A 25,113-nucleotide genomic window follows, 5' to 3' on the forward strand; every position below is an offset into this window, starting at 1 on the left:
TGAGGTGGGTTTGGGATGGGATGGATTTAGGTTGGGATGGGATGATTTTGGGTCAGGATAGGATGGGTTTGGGTGAGGATGAGATGGTTTTGGGTCGGGATGGGATGGTTTTGGGTTGGGACGGGGTGGTTTTGGGTCGGGATGGGATGGTTTTGGGTTGGGACGGGGTGGTTTTGGGACAGGATGGGGTGGGATGGTATGGTTTTGGGTCGGGATGGTATGGTTTTGGGATGGGATGTGATGGGTTTGGGTCAGGATGGAATGGTCTGGGGACAGGAAGGGGTGGTTTTGGGACAGGATGGGGTGGAATTGGGTCGGGATGCGATGGTTTTTGGGTCGGGATGGGGTGGTTTTGGATTGGCGCGGGATGGTTTTGGGTCGGGATGGGGAGAGAACGGGCTCGGGGATGGGCGGGGCGGATGCCCGTGGGTCACACCAGTGCTCCCAGTACGGGACTCCAGCATCCCGCGGGTTCCCCACCCCCCCCGCTCGCCATCAATGGGCCGCCCCAGCGCGCCCCCCCCCCCCCGGAGGCCGCAATGGACCGCTCCGCCACAGATCGCCCCGCCCCTTCCCACCCATGATTGGCTGCGGCGACCCCGTGGGCGAGCCCACCTATGCCAGCCGTGGAAGGCTGACGGTGCTCGGTGACCGTTTGACGGACAGCTCCGCTGCCCAATGGGACCGCGGGAGGCGGAGGCCGAGCTGGGTAGCGCCGCCGCCATTTTGTGAGGACCGCGCGGCGGACGGGGCGCAGGTGGGGGCGGGGCTGCGGCGGCGCCGGTACCGGGAGGGGACGGCGGGGCCGGGGGGGGATGTGTGTGTGAGAAGGTGGGGAGGGATGGGGGGGCGACAAGTTTTGGTGGGGGGGGCGGGCGGGCAGGGAGCGCTACCGGCGGGGCCGGGCGAGCGGGATGACCTGGGCCCGGGCCCGGCCCCGCCGAGGCGCTCAGAGGCCTCGGGGAAGGCGGCGGGAGGGGGGAAGGCCCGGGGGGGGGAGCGGGGCCTTGGCTCCGGGGGGGGGGTCCGGAGGGGGGGTTGTAGGCTTTGGGGCGGGGCTCTGACCGGTGGGGGGGAGCAGGCAGGGTTTTGGGGTGTTTCTAGGGGTTTTTGGGGGGGCACAGCCCTGCGGGGGGGGCAGGCAGGGTTTCGGCGTGTTTCCAGTTTTTTTTTGGGGGGGCAGGCAAGGTTTTGGGGTGTTTTTAGGATTTTTTGGGGGGCAGGCAGGGTTTTGGGGTGTTTTTAGGGTTTTTGGGGGGGCAGTCAGGGTTTTGGGGTGTTTCTAGTTTTTTGGGGGGCAGGCAGGGTTTTGGGGTGTTTGTAGGGTTTTTTGGGGGGGGCAGGCAGGGTTTTGGGGTGTTTCTAGGGGTTTTTGGGGGGGGCAGGTAGGGTTTTGGGGTGTTTGTAGTGTTTTTTGGGGGCACCAGGCAGGGTTTTGGAGTGTTTGTAGGGTTTTTGGGGGGGGGGGGGCACAGTCCTGCGCAGGGGGCAGGCAGGGTTTTGGCATGTTTCTAGTTTTTGGGGGGGGGGCAGGCAGGGTTTTGGGGTGTTTGTAGGGTTTTTGGGGGGGCAGGCAGGGTTTCGGGGTGTTTTTAGGGTTTTTGGGGGGAGGGTACAGCCCTGCACAGGGGGCAGGCAGGGTTTTGGGGTATTTGTAGGGAATTTTGGGAAAGGTACAGCCCTGCGGGGGGGGGCAGGCAGGGTTTTGGGGTGTTTCTAGGTTTTTTTTGGGGGGCAGGCAGGGTTTTGGGGTGTTTCTAGGTTTTTTGGGGGGGATACAGCCCTGCAAGGGGGGGCAGGCAGGGTTTTGGGGTGTTTCTGTGTTTTTTTAGGGGGGCAGGTAGGGTTTTGGGGTGTTTCTAGGGGTTTTGGGGGGGGCAGGCAGGGTTTTGGATTGTTTCTAGGGTTTTTATGGGGGGCACAGCCCGGCGGGGGGGGGCAGGCAGGATTTTGGGGTGTTTTTAGGGGTTTTTGGGAGGGCACAGCCCTGCAGGGAGGGGAGGGCAGAGGTTTAGGGTGTTTCTAGGGTTTTTTGGGGGGGTACAGCCCTGTGGGGGGCACAATGGCAGGGTTTTGGGGTGTTTTTAGGGGTTTTTGGGGGGGCACAGTCCTGTGGGGAGAGGAGGGCAGAGGTTTGGTGTGTTTCTTGGGGGAGATTTGGGGTGTTTGGGGGCACAGCCCTGCGGGGGTCTGTGCCCCCCCCGTATGGCGCGTCTCGGCGGCACTAACCCCACCCCCCGCTCCCCCGTCGCAGGCTGGGCGAGATGGTGAAGCTGTTCATCGGGAACCTGCCGCGGGAGGCGACGGAGCAGGAGATCCGCTCCCTCTTCGAGCAGTACGGGAAGGTGCTGGAGTGCGACATCATCAAGAACTACGGCTTCGTCCACATCGAGGACAAGACGGCGGCCGAGGACGCCATCCGCAACCTGCACCACCACAAGCTGCACGGCGTCTGCATCAACGTGGAGGCCAGCAAGAACAAGAGCAAGGCCTCCACCAAACTGCACGTCGGCAACATCAGCCCCGCCTGCACCAACCTGGAGCTGCGGGCCAAGTTCGAGGAGTACGGCCCCGTCATCGAGTGCGACATCGTCAAGGATTATGCCTTCGTTCACATGGAGCGGGCGGAGGACGCGGTGGAGGCCATCCGTGGGCTGGATAACACCGAATTCCAAGGTGATCCGCGCCGGGGTCGCGGCCGAGATCCATGGGGAGCGGGGATGGGTCTGGCACTTTGAGCCCCAGGGGTCTCCGGGAGGATTCCCCATGTTCCCGTTAAGATGTTTTCGCTCCCTCCCAGCTCCGGCTGCGCAGGTTGGGGGTGCAGCAGCAGCACCGGGGTGACCGGCCCGCCGGCGATCTTCGGCGAGACCGCAGCCGGCACCGCGCTCAGCTCTGTGGCAGAGCAGCACCGCCAGGCTCACCCGCCCTCCCCCTCGCTGGAATTAAGTGCAAATGAGGGGTTTTTTTGTTTTTTTTTTTTTTGCACTCCGGCTCCCCTCGTGCCGTGCAGGGTGCGACGAGGGCCAAGCCGGCGCGGCACAGCCGCTTTCCTGTCCGGCGAGCCCCAGTGCTGCTTTCCCGGTCGCCGGTGTGGCCACGGCAGCCAGAGCGAGGGCAGGGACAGTTGGGGCTGGGCCGGGGGAGGACGGGACTGATCCATCTCTGACTTAACCCAGCACGGCCGCCCCGCAGGAGGATCCCGACGGCGAAGTCCCAACTCTTGTGCCGACGGCCGCCACGCCTGGTCCTGCCGGGCCGGAGCAGCGGGTCCCACCCGCGCGGCGTGAAGCCAGGCTGCCTCCCGCCCTTGTAGCGTTGCCCTGCCTGGTAAGAGGGTGAGCGGAGGCGCCCGATCCCGCGCCGGCCGTGTCCCCGCTGCCGGCAGCACGCGGCATTGCTCGCTCGGGCTCTCAACGTGCCGCCCCGGGCCCTCGCCCGGCTCCCAGACGAGACGCGGCGCGGGCGCTTTCGCTGGCAGCCTCCTCCTCTCGGCCTCTCGCGCGAACGCAGCGGCGGGGCCGAGCGTCCGGATTTGAGCTCGCGGCCGAGACTCGGCGGCGTGGCGCTGATGGCGAGCGCGTCCCCTCTCCGGAAGCGGTGCCGGCGGGCGGGCCGGGTCGGCAGGGAGGCGTCCGGTGCTTCACCCCGAGCGGCGGTGGGGCTGGGCTTGGCCCTCCTGGTTCCCGCTGGGGTTTTGGCAAACCCCGCTGCCCCGATTCCGGGTGTCCCCCAAAACTCTTCTCCAGCCGGGATGGTGCAGCCGCATCCGGAGCTCCCTGGCTGCGGGGCATCCGCGGGACCACCAAATGCCCCCGGCTGCGCTTGGCTTGCCTCATGCCGCGCTTGAAGCCGGCCCCCGTCCGAAGCCTCGTTTGCTCCGGGGTGGTTGTCCGGTGTCGCATCCGTCTGGCCGCCGCAAGGAGCGTGCTGGCGGGCGCATTTTCCGGCGGGAAGCTTGCCGTTGATGCGGGGCTGTCCCCGGGCTGCTGTGGCAGCACTACCGTGTGCCGGTTGCCGGCAGAAAGCCGTCTTTGGCTGCTTGCCGGGGTAGTCGGCAGCTCGCCGGCTGGCTGAGCCGCCGGAGCCTGTCCTGGCTTAGCCTGGGGTGGCCAGCGCGGGCAGCGCTCAGCCTCGCCAGCAGAGCCCTGTCCCCAGCGGCGCCTTCCTGGTAAGTCGGGTGGCCGGCGGCTGGCAGGCGGCTCCCGCTCAAGCCCGACGTGGGCTCCTCCTGCGCCGGGTCGCTCCCTGCCGCGGTGCCCGGCGCCGTCGGAGGCTGCGCGGCTGCGGGGTGGGGGGGAGGTGGGGGCAGCGGCCGGTCCCATCCCGCTGCCCGCTGGCGCCCGTGGCTGTGACCACGCTCTCAGTGCGGCCTCACTGATCGCCTCCCTCTCGCGTCTCTTTCCTCAAGGCAAGCGGATGCGCGTGCAGTTGTCCACCAGCCGGCTCCGGACGGCGCCCGGGATGGGAGACAAGAGCGGCTGCTACCGCTGCGGGAAGGAAGGGCACTGGTCTAAAGAGTGCCCGGTAGATCGCCCGGGGCAAGTGGCGGACTTTGCCGAGGCCTATAACGAGCAGTACGGAGCCGTGCGCACTCCCTACACCGCGGGCTATGGGGAGACCGTGTATTACGATGAGGCGTACGGCGGGATGGCCGACTACTACAAGCGCTACCGCGTCCGCTCCTACGCCACGGCCTCTGCGTACGACGCCTACGCGGAGCAGACCATGGCCCAGTACTCCCAGTACGCCCAGTACTCCCAGGTCCAGTCCTCGGCCATGGCCGCCACCACAGCCATGGCCAGTCGCATCCCCACCACCCTAGACGCGTACGATAGAGCTCTGCTGCCGACCCCGGGCGCGGCGGCCGCCGTCGCCGCCGCCGCCACCGCCGCCGCGGCGGCCGCCTCCTCCACCTATTACACCCGGGATAGAAGCCCCCTGCGCCGCACGGCCGCCGCGGCCACCACCGTCGGAGAGGCGTACACGTACGAGCGTGGGCAGCTGTCGCCGGTCTCCTCGGTGGCCCGGGCCTCCCTCTACGACATGCAGCGGTTCGGGCGGGACCCGTACGCGGACCGGGCGCGGTACTCTGCCTTTTGAGCCGGAGGTGAGCGTGTTGGCAGGTCTGGCGCATGGCGCCTTGCAACCGGCGGTGCCTCTGGGCACCGCAGGGGGGGTTCCCCGGCTGCTGGAGATAACGGGGTGTGCATCCCCCAGCCCCTGGTTGTGCCAGTCGAGCGTCTGCGTCTCGATGCGAGCCGGGATGAAGGGTCGCGGTGAAACAGACAGGGTCTTGCCGGGCGTTAAAGCCCAGGCGCCGGCTCTGGCAGCTCTGCCCGGCGCAGGGTGGACGGCGAGGACTTGCTGTGGCAATTGGTGCTGCTGCCTGCGAGTGGCTCGCCCTCGGGGCTCCCGCTGCCTTTAATTAGCATGTCCCCCCCCCCCGTAGTCGGGGCCAAGCCCTTGTGCCCAGGTGCCGTCCCGGCACAGTCACTGTGGGGTGGGGGGGTTCCCGCAGAGCCCCCAGCCCCGTGTGCCATGGCTGCCACGCGCATCCCCTGGGAGTCGCCCCTGTCTGGGGATGGCTCCCAGGCTCTGCCTGGTAAAAGCCGCCGGCAGCCAGGCTGCCACCCCGGCGTGGGATGGCTGCTTCCCCTGGCACACTGCTGCAGGTGAGCTGGAGCCGTGGGGGCTCCTGGCATCCCTCCAGCCCGGAGCAGCCACAGAGCCCCCCACTGCCGCTGCGTCAGGATTCTGGTTGCTCTCAGGAAGCCGGCAGCTCCTCCGGGTGCCAGCCGGGGCTCTGTGCGGTCCCCGGCACGGTCCCGGCCGGCACGGGGACTGGCACCTGCACCAGGCGCTTTGCGCCAACTCTGCTTTTCTCTTTCAGGTAAGATATTTGCGGCTGGACGTCGGGTTCCCGTCGCACACCGAATCGGCACCGCGCGTCTCATGCTGCGCCGGGCTTCAAAGTGCAGCCGGGTTCAGCTAACGAGTCTGTTCCTAACGGACGCTCAGCTTCTTCCCAGCCTTGGTCAGAATAGCTTGACGCCCCCCCCCCCTCCCCCAGCTTTCCATTCTCAGTTGCCAGGATTTGCTTTTCAGGTAGTTTGGGGGCCCCCACCCCTCCCCTAGCTGGTCTAGGCTCAGGTCGTGAGCGAGAGTAGCCGTAGCCGTAACTGCAGCTGTAGCCGCAGCACCAGCTTTGCTTTGCTTTGCTTTTCCTGCCCCCGGCCAGCGTGGAGCGGCTCGCTCCCTCGCTGGAGCTTCCTTTATTATTATTTCTTTTCTTTTTTTTTCTTTATTTTGAAGAGGATGAATAAATCCACTCGTAGCTTTTTAATACGAAATGACGTAGCTGACTCAAGGCCGCCACGCCGCGCTCCCCCTGCACCGCGCTGGCGTGGGAGGGCCGACCTTGTGTTTGGAGCTCACCCCGCGCCCCCCGTGGCGTTTAGCGTCCCCCAACCCCACTCTCCGGTAAAATAAAACTCAAATTTTTAACAAACCCCGCTGGCTCCGGCACCGGTTATTTCTCTGGACTCAACTCCCCCCCGCACCCAGCCCAGCTCGTAACCTCCTGGACTTACCAGTGCTGCCTGCAGCCCTGCCTGCTGACCGGCTCCCCACGGGGGTCTGTGCTGCAAATGAAGGGGCAGATGAGCTGGGGGGGGGGCAGCCACCTGAAAGGGGACCCCAGGGCCCTGTGCTGCCCTAGCTAACAAACGGGGCCTTGCTTTTATGACACCCCCCCCCCGGCCCCCAGCTCTCATCCTGGTGCCCCTGTGCACCCCCACCTTCCCTGCACCCCACTGGGGTCCTTCCTCTTCCTCCTCTCCCTCAGGGGCAGCACCTCTGAAACTACCTGCTAATTAACTTGCCCAGGGCTGGCTCGTTAGTCCCCAAACAGCCTGTGCTGCTCCCCCTGCCTCTCGGTGCTCATTAAGTAATGACATTAGGCCCGGGACCGTGCCTTCGTCGACGTCCCAGCCCTTTGGCTGTTCTCCAGGCCCTGGGGTTTTGCAGTGGGAGCCCCGAGCTCGTTGCCTGCCGTCAGCTGCTGCGTTTCCAGGGCGATTCTGCCTCCACTAATTGCCTCCATCTCATCAGCCGCTAATTGCCTCTGTGTGATCACCCGCAGGCTCCTCCGTCACCGGGGTGGGCTCAGGGACAGTCCGGGGACCTGAGGGTGCGTGTCCCCCGGTGGCTGCCCTGGAAAACGAGGGGGAGAAGCGTTAGACCCTTCTGCCCAGCTAATTACCACAGTGGTTAACGAGCCCCAGCCAGGCAATAAGGTGCAGCAGCAGGCAGCTGTCCTCCCCCCATGGCACAACCTGTGTTAACCAACCAGGAGTACACCGTGACCCATCACTGGCTCGGGGGAGAGATGATGCGACAGAAAACGCTTTCAGAGACTTTAATGGCCATTGCGGCGGCATGACCAGCCAGGGCGAGCTGGCAGCTGGCTCTGCCACACGGTGCCAGCAGCGCTGAGCGATACACACACGACTGGCCGCCACGGCCAAACCAGGGCGGGAGCAAACACCGACCTCGCTCTTGTGCACATGTGGCTTCTCCTCTCAAAATCAGCCACTCCCACCCAAAAAAAGGCACCAAGCACAGGTTAGGGGCTGGGGCACCAGTGATGGTGTGCGTTTACCACAGCGTACAGTCGGGCCGCTGCTGCCTGAGTCCAGCAGTGCCATGGGGAATGCTCCGGCGCTTCCTGCTACCAGTGAAATGCTGCTCGTGCTCCGAGTCTGCCTCCTCTACAGCGGAAAAGTGGCTCCAGCACTTACAGGTGCTGGGGCTGCAGCTGGGACCAGCGCCAGGTGACCCAACCACACAAAAATAGTGTTTTCTGAGGCAGTCAGTGAATTGGCCGCCATAGCCAAGGGCAGGAGCAGGGATCTCCATGGGTCTGGCCATGTCACCGTGCCAGCGGTATCGGCCCCTCGCCAGAACGGCGGTGGCACTGATGGCACGGCTGGTTCCCCGAAGCACCAGGCTGGGAAAGAACCAGACGAGAGACGGTTGGGAAACGGTGAAGAGCCCAGCATTTATTTAGTCGTACAAAACCTCGCTGCTGCGTTGAGCCCAGCGCTGCGCCGCGGACTGATGCTGGAAAAGGGGAAATAAACCCAAAAAGGGGAACTCGTGGTATAAAAGAGCGCGGGCTCCGCTCGGTGGCAGCAATCGCTCAGGTTATAAACCGCTACCAAGCACCAGTGGTGCTGATGGCCACGCGTGCCACGAGCGAGAGACAGTTCCGATGCTACGGCAGGAGCCAGAGGCAGAGGTTGGTGACCCGCGCGCTCGTTGCCTGCTCCCCCCGTGGGAGCGCAGCACACTTTCCAACCGTAAGCGCAGATCCTTCTAAAAAACTCAAAAAAAGAGAAAGAACAAAGAAAAAGCAGCTAAAAAATAACCGTCCCTGCCCTGGGGACAACGGCCGGAGGCGGCGGACTGCGCCGGGTGCGGCGGCGGGCGGTGAGGCGGAGCACCGAGTACGTGCCCGCGGCGACGCAAGCGGCCTTAACCCCCCACCCTGTCCCGGTGCCGCCCGGCTCAGAGGCGGCGCTGGTAGCCCGAGTGGACGCGGGTGGCGGGCAGGTAATCGCCGTAGCCGCCCGAGTAACGGGCGTAATCGGCATGCGCTTCTGGAAGGCGGCGGTAATCCATCGGGGACTTTGTCGGCGACCGGCGGTACGCGAGCGGCGAGTCTGCTAAGCGGCGGTAATCTGAGAGGTCAGACAGACGGCGCTCGGAACCGTACCTGGTCGAGAGAAGAGACAGGTGGTGAATGAGGGGGAGGCTGCCTGAATCCGCCGCTGGCGGCGACCGCATCCTGCCCGGGGACGCGCCATGGCGGCACAACACCGCCGGGCTTTGGGCAGGCAGCGCTGCAGGCAAAGCCGGCACCTCGGGACGGAGAAGCGGCGCCCGGTACACCCGCGGGTCAGGCGCTGGGCACCAAGGGAGGCCCGGCCGCCAGCGAGCGCGTGTCACCGGCTCCCCCCGCCCCGGACGAAGCCCCCATCCCCATCCCGCAGCGCGTGCCCCCCCAGGAAGCCGGGGGAGGGAGTTACGCGGGGGTCTGCGCCGTGAGAGCAGAGCCACCGCGCCCACGGGCCGGCACGTGGCGCCTGCCCTTCTGCACGCCCGGCATTAGCGAGCCGCGCTGGAACCAAGAGTAAGCCCCGAGCCAGGCGCCGGCATCCACCGGGGCGGCGTGGAGCGAGTCGCGCGGCCGTCCGTCCCCGGCCCAGCGCCGTACCTTTTTGCCAGAGCGGATGATTTTTTGTACGGGTCGTCGTAGGCGGCGCTGCGAGGCGGGGAGAGGCGGGTGCGCTCGTAGGGCGGTGCGACGGCAGCGGCCTGCGACAGGCCCAGGTAGGAAGCCGCCTGCTGCCCCAGCTGGCTTGGCCCGTCGTAGGCGCTGCCCGGCTGGGCTCGGTAGGCAGCCGCCAGCGACGCGGAGGAGGCCTGCTGCGCCGGGTAGGACGCCGCCATCGAGCCGGAGGCCTGGGCCCGGTAGGCGGCCGTCAGCGGGGCGGAGGCCTGCGCCTTGTAGGAGGCGGCGGCGGCCTGGCTGCCGTAGGAGGCGGCCAGCGAGGAGGCCGCCTGGGCGCCGTAGGTGGCGGAGAGCGCGGCGGCGGCGGACTGGCTGCCGTAGGAGGCGGGCAGGTTGGCGGCAGGCTGGGCGCCGTAGGAGGCGGAGTGGCCGGCGGCGGGCTGGGCCCCGTAGGAGGCAGAGAGCGCGGCCGCCGGCTGGGCCCCGTAGGAGGCCGAGTGGCCAGCCACGGGCTGGTAGGCGGCAGCGGTGTGACCGGCCACCGCCTGGGCGCCGTAGGAGGTGGCATGCGCGGCCACGGCCTGGGCGCCGTAAGAGGCTGAGAGGGCGGCACTGGGCTGGGCGCCGTAGGAGGCAGCGTGACCATCTACGGGCTGGGCGCCATAGGAGGCAGCGTGACCGGCGGCGGCCTGGGCGCCATAGGAGGCCACGTGTGTGGCCACAGCCTGGGCACCGTAGGAGGCGGCAGGGCCGGCGGCGGCCTGGGCGCCGTAGGCAGCAGCGGCAGCCTGGGCGCTGTAAGAGGCGGAGTAGCCGGAGGCGGCCTGGGCCCCGTAGGAGGAGGCCAGGGCGGCGGACTGGACGCTGTAGCCGGAGAGCTGGGAGGCAGCGGGCTGCGCGCCGTAGGAGGCGGCGGCCTGGGCGCCGTAGGAGCCGAGGGAGTTGGCGGCGGGCTGTGCGCCGGAGGCGCCGAGGGAGACGGAGGGCTGGGAGCGGTAGGCGCTGCCCAGTGAGGCGGAGGGCTGGGCGCGGTAAGAGGCGGCCTGGCCGGTGGTGGGCTGCGGGCGGTAGGCCACGCCGAGGGAGGCGGAGGGCTGGGCACGGTAGGTGGCCCCCAGCGAGGCGGAGGGCTGGGCGCGGTAGGCAGCCGGCTGTGCCGTCATGGGGAGCGTCACCGCCGCGTAGCCAGCCCGGGTGGGGGAGCGCCGGAGGGGGCTGCGGTCCCTCCCGAAGTAGGAGGGGGAGGCCGGCCTGGCCTGCGCCTCAAAAGCCTCGTACTTGCCGGCGCCGCCAGTGCCAAAGCGCTGCTGGTAATCGTACAGGGAGGAGGCGGCGGTGTAGCCGGCAGTGGCGGCTGAGGGGAAGGCGGCGTCTGCCGCCCGGCGCTGCTGGTCGAAGCCCTCGATCTTGGGCTGGAACTTCTCGCGGTACTCCAGGCCGATCCTCTTGTTCTTGTCGAGGCCGAGGGCGGGCGGCAGGGCCTGGCCCGCGCCCTTCTTCTGGACGTTGGTGGAGAGCTCCACGTTCACTCTGCGCCCCTTCACCTCCTTCCCGTTAAGGTTTTCGATGGCAACCTTTGCATCTGCTTCGTTCTCCATGTGAACAAATGCATAGTCTGATAAAGCAGCAGACAGAGGGTTATCAGTGGGGGGAGAAAAGACAATTCGTTACAGGATCGAACGCTTATCGAGCCTCGCCGGGACCGCAGCAGCGTGCGGCTCAGCAGCGCCGGGACAGGCGCCGGGACGGGCTCTGCCGGCCCCATTCCGCTGCTGCTGCTGCTCAGGCAGCGAAGAGACAGAACCACCTTCGTTTGCTTCCGCCCCACCATTAATTTGGCTGGAGCCTAATGAGCCCAGCCACCCGCCTGGCGTCCCCTGGCTCAGGAACACCCCATCACCACTTTTTTGCTCTGTTTTCCCCCGCATTGTCCCTCCCTTTGCCTGCGCCCACCGCAGCCGCTTCTCCCTGCGCCGAGGGAGCTCGGCACCCTGCCCCACGGCACGGCAGCCCCTCACCAACGGCAACTCCTCCCTACCAGTCCTCTGGCACCTGGGGACCAAGAGCCCCGGGAGGGCAATGCGGCCCCGCCAGTGCCATGGCCTCAGCCAGGCTGTCCCACCAGTAAGCGGAGCAAAGCCAGAGAGGGCCAGCGCCCGCCAAGACACCAAGACGTGCCGAGGGGGACGGAGCGCCAGCGACAGGAGAGAGTGAGAGGATGAGGGGAGGGGGAGAAGGAGAGGAGAGGGGGGAGAAGGAAGAGGAGAGCACCCGAGCACAACCTGCGGCACCGCACACCCAGCCGAGCACCCGGGCCAAGGTGAGGAGCCGGGCGAGCAGCACGGCGCAAACGCGGCACCGAAGCAGAGAGGCGTCGGAAAGGAGATGGAGAGCGAGGCGAGGAGCGGTAGAAGTGGGACCCAGAGTGACCGTGCCGGGTCTGCGGCAGGAAAGCGGGTCACCCGCAGCACCGCAGGCAACCTGCCCGTCCCCCAGCACGGCTCTTGCCACGACGCTGTGCCCACGCCAGGTCTGGCAGCCGCCCGTGGCTCTCAGGCCAACGGTTTCGGGGTTCAGATGCCACTGCAGTAGCTGGGGGGTTGCCCCCGTGGCACGACGGGTCCGGGAGGCTGGCATGGGGCGGAAGGGCGGCTCCTCTCAGCAACCCCGTGGCATCCCCCCTGCAGTCCTGGACCAGGAATCACCGGAACCAGTGCCACTGGCAACAGCTCACTTAAGCCCACGGCCAGAAGGCCAGCATACGGCTCGGCCAGGGCAGCCCATCCGAGGGAGCACGGCATGCTTAGAGCATCGCTCGCTGAGCAAACCCCATCCTGGCACCTCAAGCTCCAGCTAAACATCAGTGCCGCTTCACCCACTCTCCCACGCATGCCCCCTCTGCTCTGCCATCCCGCCCCTCCCTGGCTCCTATCCCACATCCACATATCCCACTCCAGCAGCCTAAGGAGGAGATGTCTCCTCCGTTCACCCCCCCAGCCCTCCTGCCGCCCCCTTGGGCAGCCGCAGCACCCCCACCCCTCTCTGGGGGACCCCACAAATCGGCCACTGGCCAAGGGGATGCCAGAAACTTTTGGTGTGGGTTTGGGGTGGTTTCTGACGGGCTCCGCTGGGAAGCTGCGTCCTGGCGGGACGGAGCCGGTGGGCCTGCAACCTGGGACGAGAGAGCAGAGGCAACAACATTACCCTCCCGGGAGGCGGAGAAGCCGGCTGGGACGCTGCCGGGGCAGGGGGGTGGAACGGGACGGGACAGGCACCTCGGGGAGCGGCTGTGTTGGCTGCGTGACATGGGGATGACACCTTTTCCCATCAGGGTCAGGGGGAAAGTGGGGTGACACCATCCCCTTGGTCACGCCATACTGCAGGGTCCCCGATGTGGAGCCGATCGAGCCCCCTCGGGAGTTTGACAGCGTGGGGGTTTTTTTTATGGGCTTCGGCTCTCCCGCCTCGAGTGATGGGGGAGCAGCTAGCTCCATGTCGGACCGTGTTTGTGGAGGTGAAGCCATGGCAGAGCTGCAGCGGGACGGGGAAGGGAAGCGCCTCATGTCAGGGAAGAATTACGGAGGCAGCAGCAGCGGGTTACCCCTGCCCGGACTGGGGGGAGGCGAGGATGGAGGACGTGGCCTGGCTAGAAAGGCTGGCGAGAGCGCACCCCGGGGGGGGGGCGTTTAACGGGGCAGAGGGGAGGGATGGGCTCTGGGGAACCCAGAAGGGCTCGCACGGCTCCGGCTGGGGGGCAGCAGGGAGACCCAGGGCCCTGCTCCATGCGCGGGGGCGCCGCCAGATCGGGCCGGGGGCGGTGGAGCCGGGGGAGGTAGGGAAGGGGGGGGAGCCGCAGCCAGGCAGACGGAACACGGGTCACCCGAGCCAAGAGCGGGGCCGGAGCGGCTCCGAGGACGGAGGTGAGCGGCGAGCCAGTTGTGGCGGGGACTGAGCTCGGCGAGGGCTGCGGGGCAGCCCCGGGGGAGGCGAACAGGCTTGTGCGGAGCCCCCGTCCGCGGCGGCGGGTCCGGTACCTTTCACCACGTCGCATTCGACGACGGTGCCGTACTGCTGGAAGAGCGAGCGCAGCTCGCCGCTGGTGCAGGCGGCCGAGACGTTACCGACGAAGATCTTGCAGGTGTTGGTGGGCCGAGGCCGAGAGGGCTCGACCACGATGCGGCGACCGTGCAGCTGGTGGCCGTTGAGCTGGGTGATGGCGCGGGCCGCCGCCGCCTCATCCCGGAGGTGCACGAAAGCGAACTGTTTCATGAGGGCGATGCCGAGCACGGGCCCGGCGGCGCCGGCGAACAGCTCGCTCAGCTCCTCCGCCGTCGCCTCCTCGGGGACGTTGCCCACGAAGAGCTTTATGCCGGGACGCATGGTGGCGGCAGCGGCGGGGAAAGGGGAGCGGGAGCTCAGCGCGGCGGCCTCACAAAATGGCGGCGTCTCCTCAGCGCGGAGCGGGAGCGGCGACCGCACAACTGCGCCTGCGCGCCGCCAGCCGTGTGCGCGCCCTCCCCACCGCGCCTGCGCGCCGCCCGCTCCTCCCGCCCCCCGCCCACTCCGCTCTCCCGCCGCCACCACCGCGCCTGCGCGGGCCCCGCCCACCGTCGCGCGGGCCCCGCCCCCAAGGCGGGCGGCGCGATGGCCACGCCCACCCTTAAAGGGGCCGCTGCGGGCCCGCGGAACGCGCAGCGCCGAGCACCGCGGGGACGAGCAGCGCCCGACCCCGGTTCCCCGAGAGCCGCGGAGGCTGCAGAGCGAGTTATCGTTTATTGCTGTCCTTGGGACGGCTCCTAGAGGTGGGGGGCCGGGGCTGCCGTGGGGCTGGAAGCTGCAGCGGGGCCAGGGGCTGCCGTGGTCCGGTCCCTCTCCTCCCACAGGGTCACGCCGTCGCAGGAGCAGACCCGCTTGGGGTTCTGGAAGAGCCCGGCCGCGCGGGCCACCACGCCGCAGGCCAGCCTTGGCGAGGGGGGAGAGAGGAGGTGAGGGGGTGAGCAGCCCCCCCCCATCCCCAAAGACCCCCAGACACCCCCCCTGCACACTCACCCTGGCCCCGAGTTCCCCGTCACCTGGGAGAGCGGGTGGGAACCCCGGCCCAGGTCGTCCTCGCCCGCGTCCACCACCACTGAGCGCCCGATGATGTCCCAGACCTGGCAGGGGGGAGTTGGAGGGGGCTCAGGACCCCCCAGAGCCGTGGGGCTGGGGCCGGACCCTCCCCATGGCTGTGGGGCACAGCCCAGACCCCCTCCCTGCAGCCGTGGGACCGGGGTCAGACCCTACCCATGGCCGTGGGGTGCAGCCTGGACCCCCCACAGCTGTGGAACCGGGGTCAGACCCTCCCCACAGCCATGGGAGGGGGCCGGTCCCTCCGTGCCCCCCCCCACAGCCTCACCTTCAGGCACGAGTCCTCCATGCGGAAGCTGGCTTTGCCTTCGGCATCAGCCCAGATGTTCCCCAGGTCCCCGACGTGCTGCAGTGGAGCACAGCAGGGGCGGTGAGGGGGGGTCCGGGAGCCCCCCCCCAGCCCCACGGAGCGGCTGCAGCCGCCGGCTCACCCGGTGCTGGTCCTGGGGTCCCCCGTGGCACTCGCCGTCAGGGTTGAAGTGGCCCCCGCAGCTGTGGGGGTGAGGGGGAGACACAGGGTGAGACCGGGGTGCCTGCACCCCCAGACATGGGGGTGTCCCGTCCCCATCCCCATGTCGTGGCCCCCCCCCCCGCCACTGCGCTACCTGTCACAGGGGCGCGAGAGGTCCCCGAATTCGTGGACGTGGATCCCGTGGGGACCGGGTGGGAGCCCATCGATGGCGCCGTCCACCAGGCACCGCGTCGGCGAGATCTGCAGGAACCGCACCAGGCCCCGCACCGTGCCGGGGCCGGAAAGCGCTGCCACTGCCGCCCCCAGGTTTGCTGCGGGGAGACGCGTCAGCACCCCAAATCCCGCGCACGTGTCTCCCCCTCCCCTCCCCGACACCCCCAAATCCTGCTTACCATCATCAGAGCCCCCCATCCCCTTCAGCACCGCCCGGCGCCCTGACTTCTCCAGCAGCTCCCGCACCCGCTCGGCCGCCGCCGTCGTCTCCACCAGCACCGTCTGCGCCTCCAGCCGCAGCTCCAGCAGCCGCACGTCTGCGGGGAGGGAGAGGAGGTGATGGGGGGGGGGCAAGTGGAGTGTCCCCCAACTTTGGGGCTGCTGGGGAACATGGGGGGGCTCACCTGGGGCTTCCCGCAGCGCCGACCGCACGGCGTCTGCGCAGCCCTGGCACTGCATCTGCACCGCGAACTCCAGCTGCGGGGAAAGGGGAGGGGGGTCAGCACCCAGTAAGGGGGTCCTGCACCCCCAAAAGCAGGTGCCTGGGGCCCTGCACTCCTCCCAAAATGCCCATAACCAGAGCTCTGCAGCCCCAAAACTCCCGTGCAACGGACCCTGCACCCCCAAACGTGGGTGCCTGCGGCCATGCACCCCCAAAACTCTCATGCAAGGGACCTTATACACCCAAAACTCCCCTGCAAGGGACTCTGCACCCCCAAAACTCATGTAACCAGGGCCCTGCACCTCCAAAACTCCCCTGCAAAGGGCCCTGCACCTCCAAAACTCCTGTGCAAGGGGCCTTAAACACCCAAAATTCCCATGCTAGGGGCCCTGCACCCCCAAAACTCCTGTGCAAGGGGCATTAAACACCCAAAATTCCCATGCTAGGGGCCCTGCACCCCCAAAACTCCTGTGCAGGGGGTCTTAAACACCCGAAACTCCCCTGCAAGGGGCCCTGCACCCCCAAACGTGGGTACCCGGGGCCCTGCACCCCCAAAACTCCCATAACCAGGGCTCTGCACCCCCAAAACTCCTGTGCAGGGGGCCTTAAACACCTGAAACTCCCCTGAAAAGGGCCCTGCAACCCCAAAACTCATGTAATGAGGGCTCTGTACCCCCAAAACTCCTGTAACCAGGGCCCTGCACCCCCAAAACTCCCCTGCAAAAGGCTCTGCACCCCCAAATGTGGGTACCCGGGGCCTGCACCCCTAAAACTCCCCTGCAAGGGGCCCTGCACCCCCAAAACTCCCGTGTAAAGGACCCTGCACCCCCAAACCCTGGACCCTGGGCCCTGAACCCCCAAAACTCCCCCCCAAGGGGCCTTAAATACCCACCCACCCCCCTGCAAAGAGCTCTGCACCCCCAAAGCTCCCGTGCAAGGGGCCCTGACCCGGCAGCTGCTCCCGCTCGGCCCCGGCGCCGCCATGGCCGCAGACTCCGCCCGCCCCGGAACCACCCGCGGGGTCACGGGGGGCGGCCGGACCTCACTGGGGACGGACCGGAAGTGGATGAGCCGGGTGGGGAGGGATTTGGCGGTAGAGCCACTTCCGGCGTGCCGTCGCCATGGCGACAGCGCGGTAGGCCGCAGGGTCCCGCCGGGGCCGGGGGGGGTGCTCGCGGTCGGGGGGGGTCCGCCGGGGTGGAGTGGGGGGTTTGAGGGTCCCCGGGGGGGGGGGGTTGGGGGTTCGGGGGAGGGGGGGGCAGGTCTAAAGACCTCCCCATGGGTTTGGGGGGGGCTGCAGAGCGCTCTGGGGGGGGCCTGATCTGCAGCCCCCGGCCTCCGCCACCAGCCCAGGGACCCCCGGAGCGCCCGGCGCCCCCCGCCCGGAGCCCCCCGCCACCGAGAGCCTTGCTGGCACCGCCGGGCTTCGCCGCCGCCACTCGCTGCCAGAGCAGAGGAGGGGCCGGCGGCTGCCGGGGGTGTCGCCGCCGCCGCCATCCCCGGTGATGCCCCATGGGGAACAGCCGGTCCCCGAAATCCCACCGGACGCCCTCGCAGTGACAGCGGATCTGCTGCGGCTGGTGCGGCGTGAGGCCAGTGAGGAGCGGAGGGAGGCGGGTGCCACATGCCTGCTGCCGCCGCTTTTGGCGGCTCTGACCCGCCGCAACAAGGACGACGCGCGGCTCCGGCAGCTCCGGGGTCTGCGGCTGCCAACACCGCAGCTGGGGGTCCCGCCGGCCCCTCAGCACCCCAGCCAGCGACTGCTCCCGTGGCCCAGCGTGGCCGGGCCGTGGGTGCTGCCAGGCAGGGCCTTCGCCGAAGGGGTGACCCTGCGGCTGCACCCGCCGCTGTGCTGTGATGCTGGGGAGGACACCGGGCTGGAGGACACCGGGCCGGATCCCCTGGGCGTGCAGGAGCTTTACCAGGAGTTGGGCAGGGGCAGGGCCCTCCCCGCCGAGCGGCTGCAGTTCCACTGCGATCCCCTGGTCGAGCCAGCAGCTGCCGTGGCGGATCTACTCCCCATGGGCGAGCGGGAACACCAAAATGCTGGTGAGATGCCGTGGCATGGGGGTGGCCGGCACGGGCAGCAGCAAAGCGTCTGCCTCTTTGAACGCCAAAACGCCGGTGAGATGCCACAGCACGGGGACGGCTGGCACAGGCTGCGGCAAAGCGCCTACCTCTTTGATGACTACCTTGAGTTTGTCGCGGCCACCGGCTCCGACTTCCTCCATGCCATTTTCCACCTGCATGATGGTGACGGTGAGGAGGAGCCGGTGAAAGCCCCACAGCCCCGCCACGAGACGGCGCCAGTGCCGGCAGAGCCGTACGAGAAGGGGCTGTGGAAGCCGGTGCTGCCGGGACCGGCACCGGCAGGGCTGGAGCGGCTGCAGAGGCGCCTGTGCCGGCTCTGGGCCGTGCTGGGTGTCCCCAGCTGGGAGAGGCTGGAGATGGCGGTGAAGTACGGTGCCGTCAGGGCCCTGGCGCGGCTGCCGGCAGCACTGGAGGCCTGGGAGGCAGCAGCCGACGGCATCCTGCAGCGGGAGCTGCTGCTGGTGCAGCTGGAGCGGCTGGAGGAGCGCGGCTCTGACCCCGGACGCTTATTCCGTGGGGGCCTGGCGTCAGCGACAGAACGTGCTGGGGAGGCGCGTGCCCGTGGCCGCCTGCATGCCGCGCTGGCCCGGTGCGAGGCGCGGCTGTCGCCTGCCCTGCGACGCCTGAGGGACAGTTTTGGGGACACGGTGACTTTTCGGGGACGTCCCTACGCCGAGAAGATGCGCCGGGACACGGTGGAGATGCTTTACCAGCTGCAGCAGCGCCGCCGCGCCGGGGCTCTCCAGGCTGCCCTGGGGGGGCAGCCACAGCATCCCCCCTCCGGCACGGCGGGTGCCGAAACGCCGGGGTGTTAATAAACCGCGGGAGTGCAGCGTTGCGGGGGTCCCCCCCTCCCCTTGCTGGGGGGTCCCGGCACCTGAACCCCACCCAGGCACCGCTGCTGAAAAAATACGTTTATTCACCCCAAAACGAGCGCGGACAAGGCGAGGGGGGAGGTCAGCGCCGAAATGGGGAGCACTGGAGGATGCGGCAGCCCCTGGGGGGGGACACAGGGACCCCCCCCCCTTTGTCCTTGAGCAGGGAGGGACACCCCCTTCTTGTAGGGAATGGCGACCCCCCCCCCCCTTGTTGCAAGGAACAGGGGGACCCCCCCCCTTTGTAGAGGACGGGGACTGCCCCCCACTTTTGTGTCCCCCCCGACGTAAACCTTGGCGGGGGGGCGGATCTGGGCTCAGCGTTCCCCCACACACCCCTCAGAGGACCAGAGCCCCCCCAGATTTTAGGGGGGGGTGTCTCAGCCGAGGCCGTCCTTGACCTGCTGGACGATGCGGGCCCGCACGGCCCGCGCCTCGCTGGACGTCTGCCCGTGGGGGGGCGGCAGGGGTAGGTCGGGCTCGATTTCGGGGGGGGGCAACCCCTCGGGCAGCTCCAACGGCATGCGCCGGCGTAGGGCGATGTTGTGGAGGATACAACAGGCTAAAAAAATCTGACAAACTTTTTGGGGGGCGTATTGCAGACACCCCCTCCCCTTGTCCAGGCAGCGGAATCGTAGCTTGAGGAGGGCGAGGGTGCGGCGCAGGACGGCCAAGGCCTGGTGGTGCAGCGCGTTGTACCGCTCCTCCGCCGCGCCGCGGGGCGCCGCGATCGGCGTCATCAGCCACGGCTTCAGCGGGTAGCTCCGGTCGCCTGGGTGGGGGGGACACGCACATGGAAGGGGGGTGGTCAGAGAGGTGGGGACACCCCCCCCCCCCCCAGGGGGGAGAGTGGCACAGGGCAAAGGGGCTGCGGCACGCGCGATGGTGTGGGGCGGGTGCGTCCCCCCGGTTCCGGGGTGGGGGGGTGGTTTGGGGGTCCCCTGGGCCTGAGGGTCACCCCCAGACCCCCCCAGACCCCCAGGTCACCCCCAGACCCTCAGGTCACCTCTGTGACCCCTGAATCACCCCCAGATCCCTGGATCTCACCCAGACCCTCAGGTCACCCCCAGACCCCCGGGTCTCCCCCAGATCCCCAGGTCACCCCCAAACCCCCAAATCACCCCCAGACCCCTGGATCTCACCCAGACCCTCGGGTGACCCCTGAGACCCCCAAATGATGCCCAGAGCCCCCCAGACCCCCGGGGTCTCCTCCAGACCCCCAGGTCACCCCCAGACCCCCAAATCACCCCCAGACCCCCGGGGTCTCCTCCAGACCCGCAGGTCACCCCCAGACCCCCGGGTCACCCCTGAGACCTCCAAATGACCCCCAGAGCCCCCCAGACCCCCAAATCACCCCCAGACACCCCCCCCCCCGACCCTCGTGCATCCCCAACCACCCCTCGCACTGTCACCGCAGCTCTGGGGCCATGGCACCCTCTCTTGGGGACCCCCCATCCCCCCGTACCACCACCCCCCCCCGCCTCACCCAGCAGCCAGGCGCCGTCAGGCCGAGCCCCCTCCAGCAGCCGAGCCAAGGCCGAATTTTCCAGGACGGCGGCGTTGGGGCAAGAACCGGGGAATTTGGCCACGACGTTGGTGATGGTGCCGGCGGCGTCGCACACCACCTGCATGTTCATGGAGTGGTAATTGCCGGCGTTGCGGTAAGCCGGTTCGTTTTCGGAAGGAGCCCGTAACGCCACGTGCATGCCGCCCACCAAACCCAACACCCCGGGGAAGGCGCCGGCGACCGTCCCGGCGCGAGCGGTCGTCGGCGGGAAGGCGATGTACCGCGCCGCCCGCCGCTGCAACGCCTCCAAGAACTGTGCCAGGCAGTTGGACATGGCCGACTGGCTGATGCCGGTGCTGTCGCGCGTGGCCGTCTGGAAAGAGCCGGAAGCCAAGAAGGTGAGGGCGGAGGTGACCTTAACAGCGACCGGCAGAGCGTGGCTGCGACCCGTCAGGCTCTCCAGGTCGGCTCCCAGCTCCCGGCACAGCCCGGCGATGGCGGCTTTGTCCAGCCGGTAACGCCGCAGCACCTGCTCCTCGCTCAGGTCCAGGAAGGAGCAGCGCGCCCGGTACACCCGGTGCTCAGGGTAGAACCGACGACGTCGGCCTCGCTTGCGGCGGGGGGTCGGGACCCCCCCGGGACCCCCGCCGCTCGTCGCCGACTCTCCCGCCCCCCCCGCTCCGCGCTCCCGCACCCGCCGCAGCAGCAGCACCGACTCCGACATGGCCCGGGGGCGGGGCTGCGGCGGGAGGGGCGGGGCTGCGGCGGGAGGGGCGGGGCTGCGCGCAGAACGGCGCTGGGCGAGGAGGGGCGGGGCCCAAAAGGAGAGGGGCGGGGCCCTCGGGGTAAAGGCGGGGCTCTATGGACGGGGCTCTGGGGAGAAGGGCGGGGCCCAAAGGGGGAGGGGCGGGGCCCAAAGGGGGAGGGGCGGGGCTATACGGAGCGGGCTCAAAGGTGAAGGGCGAGACCCTAAGGGAGAGGGGCGGAGCTCTAGGTTGGGGCGGGGCTCTACGGACAGGGCTCTAGGGAGAGGGGCGGGGCGCGAAGGGGCGGGGCGCGAAGGGGCGGGGCTAGGCCCAGTAGGGGCCGGACGGTACCGGCCCCGGTCGCCGGGGGTCCCGGTGGCGGCAAGGCCCCGGGAAGGGCGGGCGGGGGCGGGGGGTCCCGGTGAGGCCTGCGGGTCCCGGTGCCGGTAGGGGCGGCCTGCCCGCTCTGTCCTGGCCCAGGTCCCGGTCCCGATACCGGTGGGGGCAGTGGGTCCCGGTCACCCCAGCCCCCGCCTCGGCCGACCCCGCTCCGCCGCTCCCGCCGCTCCGACCCCGCCGGCCTTCGCCGCGCCGCCAGGCCACGCCCCTCCTCCCCGCCCCGATTGGCCGCCGCTAGCCTCACGTGCCCGGAAGGTCCCGCCTCCCCGCTCCGGCCCCCCTCTCTCACCTCCGGCGCGCCGCTCACACGCGATTGGCCAACGGGCGGATGGGCGGTGCTCCGGCGCGCGACGTCATTCGGCGCGGGGTTGGGCAGGTGCCGCCGCGGCGGCTCGGCCAATCGTGTCGAGCCCCCGTCCGATCTCCACCAATCAGTGGGCGTGGTGGGCGGGTCTCCGGGGGGAAAGGGGAGCCGCGGGGGCGGAGCCGAAGCTGCCGCCATTTTGTCGCCGTCACCGTCCCGGCGAGAGGGAGCGCAGTGCCGCGGTGAGACCGCCCGGCCCGGCCTGGGGAGGGGGGAACCGGGCAGGGCCCGGGCCCTGCGGCTCCGGGGGGGGGGGACCGGGACGGAACGGGGCTCCGTTCGGGACCCGGTGGGGGTGGGGAGGGTTCCTGGCTCGGGGTCCGCTCCGGCCCGTCTGAGAGGAGCCGGGGCCCACGGGGGGTCCCAGCCGTGGGGTGCGCTCACCCCGCGCCCAGGCTGACCCCTTCGTGTTCCCGGGGCCTGGGACGGCTCCCAGCCGCCCGGAGAGTCCGCGGAGGAGGGTGGTGGGGGTCTTCCCCCGGCCGTGCCCGCAGGGAGAGGCCCCTTCCAGGGCAGGGGAGCGGGTCTGGGCCCGGGGGTGAGCTCCGGCCCCTCGCTGTGAAGCCGGGGATGGTGGGGGAAGTGTCTCGGCTGAGCCACCCCCTGAGATGCCGTTTCCCCCCCTCCCCGTCCTCCCCCGTCGCAGGCTGGGCGAGATGGTGAAGCTGTTCATCGGGAACCTGCCGCGGGAGGCGACGGAGCAGGAGATCCGCTCCCTCTTCGAGCAGTACGGGAAGGTGCTGGAGTGCGACATCATCAAGAACTACGGCTTCGTCCACATCGAGGACAAGACGGCGGCCGAGGACGCCATCCGCAACCTGCACCACCACAAGCTGCACGGCGTCTGCATCAACGTGGAGGCCAGCAAGAACAAGAGCAAGGCCTCCACCAAACTGCACGTCGGCAACATCAGCCCCGCCTGCACCAACCTGGAGCTGCGGGCCAAGTTCGAGGAGTACGGCCCCGTCATCGAGTGCGACATCGTCAAGGATTATGCCTTCGTTCACATGGAGCGGGCGGAGGACGCGGTGGAGGCCATCCGCGGGCTGGATAACACCGAATTCCAAGGTGATCCGGGCCACAGCCCTGGGCTGGGATAGGTAGCGCCGGGCTGGGCCCGGAGGAAGCAGGTCAGGTAGGAGAGGAAGGCATAGGGCCATCCTGGTGCACAGGGGAGATCCTGCTCTGGCTCTGCTCTCCCTGGTGCCGCTCCACGAGGGTTTTCCGCCAGCATGGGGCCAGATCCGTGCCACTGTTGCTCACCTGGTGCCAGACCTCGCGCGCGGTGGCCGCGGCAGCTGATGCTGCAAGGGGTGACCAGCGCGGTCGCGACCGCTACCACGTTCCAGCCCCAGGAGCATTCGGTGCCTTTTTTATCTTCTCGGCACTCTGGGCTTTGGCTCCTGGGGGGGCGGGTGGTGCTGGCACGTGGCTTCAGAGAGAGCTGTGTCCCTCTGCCAGCACCCACCACGTTCCCGGCAGTGCTGTGCTACCTCCTGTGTCGCTCGGCTGGCGATCTGTCCGCGGGGTCGGTGTTGGCGCGGTGTCTTTGTCTCGGGACACAGAGCGGTTCCGCAGCAGTGGTTTTTGTTAGGAAAAGGGTGCGATTTGTTCCAAAAATGGCAGGTTTGTTCTGAGCTCCGCCCCTGGGACCTCTTCCCGGGCTTGTGGCGCAGCGGGGACCTGTGGGGCATCCCTGCTCCGGTCTGTGCCGCTGGCAGGCTGCGAAGTTGGGGGGAAAAAGGGCGATGAAGGGAAAACCGGAGCTGGGGAGCTGCAGGTGGACCCTGGTGCAGGACAGGCAGTGCCCAGCAGTGTCGTGTCAGTGCCTGAGTGCCGCTTCCCGTGTCCGAGTGGTGCCGGGGCGGCTCTTCCTCTGCCCCGGCTCACGGTGCCGCCCGAATCTGTGGCGAACCCCCCCTGTCCTGCGGGGCACAGGGTCGCCAGTGCAGGCAGAGGCGGTTCGGTTCCCTCCCTGCCCACAGAGGTGCCGGCCGGCGCCGGCCGCCCTCCCTACCGCCGCGGTTAACCACAGCCTCTCCCCTCTCGCGTCTCTTTCCTCAAGGCAAGCGGATGCGCGTGCAGTTGTCCACCAGCCGGCTCCGGACGGCGCCCGGGATGGGAGACAAGAGCGGCTGCTACCGCTGCGGGAAGGAAGGGCACTGGTCTAAAGAGTGCCCGGTAGATCGCCCGGGGCAAGTGGCGGACTTTGCCGAGGCCTATAACGAGCAGTACGGAGCCGTGCGCACTCCCTACACCGCGGGCTATGGGGAGACCGTGTATTACGATGAGGCGTACGGCGGGATGGCCGACTACTACAAGCGCTACCGCGTCCGCTCCTACGCCACGGCCTCTGCGTACGACGCCTACGCGGAGCAGACCATGGCCCAGTACTCCCAGTACGCCCAGTACTCCCAGGTCCAGTCCTCGGCCATGGCCGCCACCACAGCCATGGCCAGTCGCATCCCCACCACCCTAGACGCGTACGATAGAGCTCTGCTGCCGACCCCGGGCGCGGCGGCCGCCGTCGCCGCCGCCGCCACCGCCGCCGCGGCGGCCGCCTCCTCCACCTATTACACCCGGGATAGAAGCCCCCTGCGCCGCACGGCCGCCGCGGCCACCACCGTCGGAGAGGCGTACACGTACGAGCGTGGGCAGCTGTCGCCGGTCTCCTCGGTGGCCCGGGCCTCCCTCTACGACATGCAGCGGTTCGAGCGGGACCCCTACGGGGAGCGGGCGCGGTACTCTGCCTTTTGAGCCGGAGGTGAGCGCCGATGCCAGGTGGGCCGGCTCCGGCGCGGCTGACGAGGGAGCTCGGCTCCCACCTGGTGCCGCAGGGCGAGCGGCGTTCGCCGGGGACACTGGGTCGACACCGGGCACCGCGGTGGCCGTCGGTCCCGTCTGGTGACACCGGTGCTGGCGGGTAATGAGCCTTCCCCTGGCAGGAACCGACGCCGCGGCGGACCACCGGGGACTCGCTGATGCCCCGGATTCCCCCTCCTGGCCCGGATCCCGCCGTGTCAGGTCAGATGTGACCCGGGCCACCGCTGCCGTCACTGCCGCGCTCCCTCCCTCGTCACCGGGGCCGCGGACCCCACCCCCCCCTCGCCAGAGCGGGCGCCATCGCCACCGTCACCACTGCGTCCCTGTTTCTCCGTCCGCCTGTTCCCCCTGTCCCTGGGCCAGCGCCCACCCCCCTCTCACCTCTCTGCTCTCTTCCAGGTCCGGCGGCCTCTGATGGAGCTCTCGCCCCCCCCCACCGCCTGCGCCCCCCCTTTTTGTACGGATCTTCCCCAGACCTGCCCCCTGCACCCCCTGGGGTCTCACTGCCCCCCTCCCCGAGGATGGGACCCCCCCGGCCCCATCTTCCTCCCCGTCGGGGTGCTCACAGCCCCCCATCCCCCCCTCCTCCAATTTTCCAGCAAAATAAAGGTTTTCACCGACTCCTGTGTCTGCCTGTTTTTTGGGGGGGGGGGGGCTGTGTGTCATTGCCCAGTGCTGGGACCCGCCCTCTATCCCGCACAGGGCTGGGGGGGACACACACAAGGGGACACCCCCCCAGCCCCGTTCTTGAGGTCT

General features: G+C 68.7%; 6 protein-coding genes across 15 annotated transcripts; 3 read left to right on the forward strand and 3 right to left on the reverse strand.

Annotated features, from left to right (window-relative positions):
- The first annotated feature begins 638 nt into the window (after positions 1–638).
- On the forward strand, positions 639–22,320 carry LOC138690458 (RNA-binding protein 4B). Of its 7 annotated transcripts, none has more exons than XM_069809460.1 (4): positions 639–757; positions 2,255–2,676; positions 4,412–5,110; positions 5,894–6,511. In XM_069809460.1, exons 2-3 carry the CDS (start codon positions 2,265–2,267, stop codon positions 5,101–5,103), a joined length of 1,104 nt encoding a protein of 367 aa, XP_069665561.1. In that variant the 5' UTR covers positions 639–757; positions 2,255–2,264; the 3' UTR covers positions 5,104–5,110; positions 5,894–6,511. The 7 variants fall into 7 exon arrangements, with proteins under 7 accessions (XP_069665561.1, XP_069665563.1, XP_069665564.1 ...); XM_069809462.1 differs by having other exon boundaries at positions 6,316–6,511; XM_069809463.1 differs by lacking the exon at positions 5,894–6,511 and adding an exon at positions 3,180–3,330 and having other exon boundaries at positions 4,412–4,548.
- Positions 8,044–13,800, reverse strand: RBM14 (RNA binding motif protein 14). The gene is made up of 3 exons (XM_069809454.1): positions 13,333–13,800; positions 9,281–10,913; positions 8,044–8,779 (listed from the first exon to the last, which is right to left on the reverse strand). The coding sequence occupies exons 1-3, from the start codon at positions 13,676–13,678 to the stop codon at positions 8,572–8,574; spliced, it is 2,187 nt and encodes a 728-aa protein (XP_069665555.1). The 5' UTR covers positions 13,679–13,800; the 3' UTR covers positions 8,044–8,571.
- CCS (copper chaperone for superoxide dismutase) lies at positions 14,053–16,603 on the reverse strand. The gene is made up of 8 exons (XM_069809467.1): positions 16,501–16,603; positions 15,515–15,587; positions 15,290–15,427; positions 15,031–15,208; positions 14,857–14,917; positions 14,694–14,771; positions 14,348–14,451; positions 14,053–14,260 (listed from the first exon to the last, which is right to left on the reverse strand). The coding sequence occupies exons 1-8, from the start codon at positions 16,534–16,536 to the stop codon at positions 14,095–14,097; spliced, it is 834 nt and encodes a 277-aa protein (XP_069665568.1). The 5' UTR covers positions 16,537–16,603; the 3' UTR covers positions 14,053–14,094.
- Positions 16,674–18,651, forward strand: CCDC87 (coiled-coil domain containing 87). Its single transcript, XM_069810653.1, has 2 exons — positions 16,674–16,687; positions 16,901–18,651. Exons 1-2 carry the CDS (start codon positions 16,674–16,676, stop codon positions 18,456–18,458), a joined length of 1,572 nt encoding a protein of 523 aa, XP_069666754.1. The 3' UTR covers positions 18,459–18,651.
- On the reverse strand, positions 18,757–21,372 carry LOC138690457 (putative nuclease HARBI1). The gene is made up of 2 exons (XM_069809458.1): positions 20,005–21,372; positions 18,757–19,290 (listed from the first exon to the last, which is right to left on the reverse strand). Exons 1-2 carry the CDS (start codon positions 20,747–20,749, stop codon positions 18,899–18,901), a joined length of 1,137 nt encoding a protein of 378 aa, XP_069665559.1. The 5' UTR covers positions 20,750–21,372; the 3' UTR covers positions 18,757–18,898.
- LOC138690456 (RNA-binding protein 4B-like) lies at positions 22,191–24,894 on the forward strand. 4 transcript variants are annotated; one of them, XR_011329260.1, is made up of 4 exons: positions 22,191–22,602; positions 23,600–24,298; positions 24,480–24,558; positions 24,757–24,775. XR_011329260.1 is itself a non-coding variant. In XM_069809457.1 (3 exons), the coding sequence occupies exons 1-3, from the start codon at positions 22,191–22,193 to the stop codon at positions 24,770–24,772; spliced, it is 507 nt and encodes a 168-aa protein (XP_069665558.1). In that variant the 3' UTR covers positions 24,773–24,894. The 4 variants fall into 4 exon arrangements, 3 of the variants coding, with proteins under 3 accessions (XP_069665558.1, XP_069665557.1, XP_069665556.1); XM_069809457.1 differs by lacking the exon at positions 23,600–24,298 and having other exon boundaries at positions 24,757–24,894; XM_069809456.1 differs by lacking the exon at positions 24,757–24,775 and having other exon boundaries at positions 24,480–24,572.
- The last annotated feature ends 219 nt before the right edge of the window (positions 24,895–25,113 follow it).

This window comes from Haliaeetus albicilla, chromosome 22 (genome assembly GCF_947461875.1).
Source record: "Haliaeetus albicilla chromosome 22, bHalAlb1.1, whole genome shotgun sequence".
Taxonomy (NCBI): Eukaryota; Metazoa; Chordata; class Aves; order Accipitriformes; family Accipitridae; genus Haliaeetus; species Haliaeetus albicilla.